The sequence below is a fragment of the Pangasianodon hypophthalmus genome, chromosome 17 (genome assembly GCF_027358585.1).
Source record: "Pangasianodon hypophthalmus isolate fPanHyp1 chromosome 17, fPanHyp1.pri, whole genome shotgun sequence".
NCBI classification, from domain to species: Eukaryota; Metazoa; Chordata; class Actinopteri; order Siluriformes; family Pangasiidae; genus Pangasianodon; species Pangasianodon hypophthalmus.
This window is the reverse complement of record NC_069726.1, coordinates 798792-803791: the sequence shown is the minus strand read 5'-3', so window position 1 is coordinate 803791 and position 5000 is coordinate 798792. Positions and strand designations below refer to the sequence as shown.

The window sequence follows — 5000 nt, the reverse complement described above, 5'->3', positions numbered from 1 at the left end:
ATTTAGTTAACCGCTAGTGTGCTAGTTAGCTTTGTAGCCTAGCAAGCTGTCAAGTGAGGAGGAAAATATCCTGGTATTCCGGTTTGAAACGCATTGCTTTTTCATTTACTGGATAAAAGTCGCAGTTGTAGTTCGTATCATTAGCCAGCAGTTTTACCTTTAGTTAGGATTAAATTAAATTAAAGATGAACATTAGCATGATACCTTTTTAGTTTTAGTATTAAAAGAAGATGGAATTCATTATAAACAGGAATATAAATTAAAATTTCTTGTTTTAAGACATTATTTATTATAATGTGAACATTTTGTTCCCAGTCAGACTTTAGTAATTTTTGGATAATTTGCATATTGGACATGATTGGTCCGCACAGTGGGCTCTTACATAGCTCCGCCCACTAATCTGCTTTATACAGAAGCACTATAAGTCTCATAAATATGCAGATATGTATATATATATATATATATATATATATATATATATATATATATATATATATATATATATACAGTGCTGCAAAAGTCTTAGGCACATGCAGAGAAATGCTGTAGAGTAAAGACACCTTCAGAAATAATGAAATTAAATGTTTCTACATTAAAAAATCCTATAAAGAGCAGTAAACAGTAATAAATGAAACAAAGTCAGTATTTAATGTGACGATCCTTCGCTTTAAATAAATAAAGCAGTATCTGAGGTGCAGTGTGTGCAGTTTTATAAGGAAATGAGCTGGAAGTGTTACTGAGCATCTTGCAGAAGCAGCCACAGTTCTTCTGGAGACTTTGACTGTCGACTCGCTTCTTATTTCTGCAGCGAAACCCAGCAGCCTTCATTATGTTTTTATCTGAAAAGTGTCTCTTATGGAATCTGCTGCTTTCTTTACTGACATACAAACATTTTTCTGTAACATTTCATTTTGTGCTGGAAAACTAATGTTTGGAATCTAAAATGATTTTGTACTGAATCAATAATGTAGAAGTCAGAAAATAAACATCTATAACAAAGTTTGTAGTAAAGATAATAGGGTGCCTGAGACTTGTTCAGAAATGAGACTACAGTACAAATGTAGTCAGTTTGTCAGAATAAATCATTTAACAGGAGTTTAAACATTTAGATGTTTTTGATTTTAAATATGTCACAGTTCATGTGTGTTTGTTGTGTGTGTAAGAGGTGTGTATGATAGAAGACTGCACAGCTTGCACTTTTCTTTGATAATAAACGCTGATGTGACGTTACGCGCTACAGATTCGTCCCCTTCAGGAGAAAAGTAAAACAGTGAAATGTAAACAGAGTGACCGTGACTTCACTCGTCCTGATTATCATCACGCTTTCTGAGAAGGCTGGTGGTGTTCCTGCAGCACGGCTTCCATAAAACGCCTCATTTCTCCAGCCATCTTGTTGTTTTTTCCATGTGTGTTTGTTTTCATTCGAGTGTGTGTTTGTCTGTGATTAACTCTGATTAAACCCATCAGGTGAATGTAATGAGGAAAGTGAGTAACTGTAATGGGAGGAATACAAGCTCACACACACACACACACACACACACACACACACACACACTCACACACACACACACACACTTGCACACACACAGTGCTGTTTTTCCTCTGTGAGTGAACAGAGAGTTTAATGGGCTCAAAGTACAAGCGTGAAGAAAGCACAAGTCAGGCGTGCTCGCAAAACACACACACACACACACACACACACACACACATACACACACACACACACAGATGTGACTGATGAAACTATTTTTAAACTGTAATATTAAAGAGATAAAATGCACTGATAAACATTTAAGGTGTAAGACCCATTCAGACTGAAATTAATTTTATTATCCGGACGTGAAACACGTGTAGTGATCACGTCTAAACTAGCTAACAGTTAAAGGAAGCGTATATCCTCCGGTTCAGCACTGCGCACTAAACACGCGTGCGTTAAGACCTTAGCATACTTCAGCTAGCCGAAGATGACCTTCAGCTAGCTTCCACATGCAACATGATGCAACTGAGGAGAGGACAGATGTTGCGTGGAGACGGCGCTCAGCAGCTGGATGAACTCCGCAGATGACCGCGATGAACGTGACCGAGCCTGTGACTGGTCGCTGCAATCGAAGCGTGCCAATGCTAATTCATTCCAAAACTTTTGCTGCAATCCATCCATTGCACTCAGACGACTGAAAAACCCCGAACTCTGACACGGAAAGTTCAGAAAGCGGGTAACGTCGGCCCTGCGCGAGTTCTCTGACAGACACACAGCTGACATCACAGCAGCATGGAAGCGCACAGTCAGCAAAGAACATTATTTATACTTCACAAAACTGGATTTTAGCTGATATCTAGCTTTTGTGTTGTGAAAAATTGTTTTTAACAGCGTTGTACATTTAGATTTGTCACATAATTCCACTGATTTCAGTCCAGTTTTACTAACGTTATAAGGCCACTGTGATAGAAAACTTGAGCAAAGATGAACGAGAAAGTTGAGCTGTCTGACACGTCGTTTCTCATCGCTAATCACACAGAAATCATTTATTTACAGCTTCTTAATATGTTCATAAAATTCAGAGACGAGCCATACAACATACAAATATGACCTTGCTCCAGACTTCCACTGTTATCTTTAAACAGAAGGACAAAGTCTCACAGATATAAAAAAATAAAATAAATATTCACAGGGAAAAATTCTCCCTCAGCACACAGATTCAGGTCAGGGGGCGTGGCCTAAAGTCTGAAGGCGGAGATTTACGTTAGTAATAATAATAATAATAATAATAATAATAATAATAATGGTGTTAGTGAGAAAAATGCATACGCTTCATTTCTTTTAATCACTTTTAATTAGACTTTGTAAAAACGGTATTATATTAAATAGAAGATCGGACATTTTACAAAGCCTCATCTGTAGAGACGGACATGTTGCGTTTCTAGAACATTCCTGAGATCACATTCACAAATAAAAGATACATCAGCATCGTCTTCCACGAAATGTTTCAGTTTTTACAATCTTTTCTGTCTTTTTGGCAGCACTCTCTCTCTTTCCCTCACACACACACAATCACACACACACTCACACACATGTACACACACTTTTTCCGGCTCAGATGAAGACCAGGTGTGTGTCCTCTGGTACACCGTATTTCCCCTTGTGCTCCTCGAACAGCTGCGTGAGTTCGTCCATGTAGAGCTCGTGCAGAGCGTCCAGGTCCTCTGTGGACGGCTTCTCGTTTTTCTGCACTCTGATTGGTTTACCGACTGCAAACGAGTCTCACACACACACACACACACACACACAAACACATACACACACAGACACACACACACGCACACACACACACACACCACATGCGAATTAACTTTGAGATTTAAAAATGGTGGTGAAAAACAACTCAAAAACAATTCCCTAACGAACCAGTGTAAGGAGTGCAGAAGGGTTAAGGTTAAAGGTTAAAAGTTTAGGGGTTTAGGGATTTAGGGATTAGGGATTAGGGATGTAGGTGTTTAGGGGTTTAGGGTTTAGAGGGTTAGGGTTAGGGTTAGGGGTTTAGGGATTAGGGATTAGGGATTAGGAATTAGGGTTAGGGTTAGGGTTAGGGTTAGGAGTTTAGGGGTTTAGGGTTTAGGGTTTAGGGATTAGGGAATAGCGAGTAGGGATTATGGATTATGGATTAGGGGTTAGGGTTAGGGGTTTAGGATTTAGGGTTTAGGGATTAGGGATTAGGGATTAGGGATTAGGGTTTAGGGAATAGGGGTTAGGGGTTAGGGGTTAGGGGTTAGGGGTTTAGGGTTTGAACATCTCCTGGCCGTACTCACAGTGTTAATGGGTTAGGGTTAGGGTTAGGGTTAGGGTTAGGGACTAGGGGGTTGGGGGTTAGGGACTAGGGTTTAGAGAGTTAGGGGTTAGGGAATAGGGTTTAGAGAGTTAGGGGTTAGGGATTAGGGGTTAGGGAATAGGGTTTAGAGAGTTAGGGGTTAGGGATTAGGGGTTAGGGAATAGGGTTTAGAGAGTTAGGGGTTAGGGAATAGGGTTAAGGGGGTTAGGGGTTAGCGACTAGGGGGTTAGGGATTAGGGGTTAGGGATTAGGTATTAGGGATTAGGGATTAGGGTTTAGGGAATAGGGTTTAGGGATTAGGGTTTAGCGGTTAGGGGTTTAAGGTTTGAACATCTCCGGGTCGTACCCACGGTGTTGATGGGTTAGGGACTAGGGGGTTAGGGTTTAGGGAATAGGGTTTAGGGATTAGGGTTTAGCGACTAGGGGGTTAGGGATTAGGGATTAGGGAATGGGGTTTAGGGAATAGGGTTTAGGGGTTTAGGGTTTAGGGAATAGGGATTAGGGGTTAGGGTTAGGGGTTTAGGGTTTAGGGTTTAGAGTTTAGGGAATAGGGTTTAGGGATTAGCGGTTAGGAGTTAGGGGTTAGGGGTTAGGGGTTTAGGGTTTGAACATCTCCTGGCCGTACTCACGGTGTTAATGGGTTAGGGACTAGGGGGTTAGGGTTTAGGGAATAGGGTTTAGGGGTTAGGGTTTAGGGAATAGGGTTTAGGGATTAGGGTTTAGCGGTTAGGGATTTAGGGTTTGAACATCTCCTGGCCGTACTCACGGTGTTAATGGGTTAGGGTTTAGGGAGTAGGGTTTAGAGTTTTAACATCTCCGGGTCATATCCACGGTGTTGATGGGTTAGGGACTAGGGGGTTAGGGTTTAGCGGTTAGGGGTTTAGGGATTAGGGTTTAGGGGTTAGGGGTTTAGGGTTTAGGGGTTAGGGGTTTAGGGTTTGAACATCTCAGGGTCGTACCCACGGTGTTGATGGGCTTCCTGTAGGGCATGAGGCCGAAGCTGTACTGGAAAATCCCTCGAGCGTGGAAGAGAGGAAGAGAAATTCCCATGATGCTTTGCAGGTGGTCCTGTATCCACCGTAGCCAGGTACCCTGGGGGTTGGAGACCTGATCGAACACCTCGTTCTCTCCGAAGGAATACACAGGAACCAGGCTAGCACTGAAAGACCGACGACA

General features: G+C 41.7%; 1 protein-coding gene across 2 annotated transcripts in view; it reads right to left on the bottom strand.

The window, feature by feature from the left end:
- Window positions 1–2812: 2812 nt before the first annotated feature.
- Window positions 2813–5000, bottom strand: part of mogat2 (monoacylglycerol O-acyltransferase 2) — an 11134-nt gene continuing 8946 nt past the window's right edge. Inside the window, exons 5-6 of one of the 2 annotated variants that reach the window (XM_053241045.1) lie at window positions 4784–4983; window positions 2813–3258 (exon numbers count right to left, since the gene is read on the bottom strand). In XM_053241045.1, coding sequence (XP_053097020.1) covers window positions 3092–3258; window positions 4784–4983 — 367 coding nt within the window. In that variant the 3' untranslated portion in view covers window positions 2813–3091. The remainder of the gene's footprint in view (window positions 3259–4783; window positions 4984–5000) is intronic. The other variant, XM_034312870.2, reaches the window with a different exon arrangement.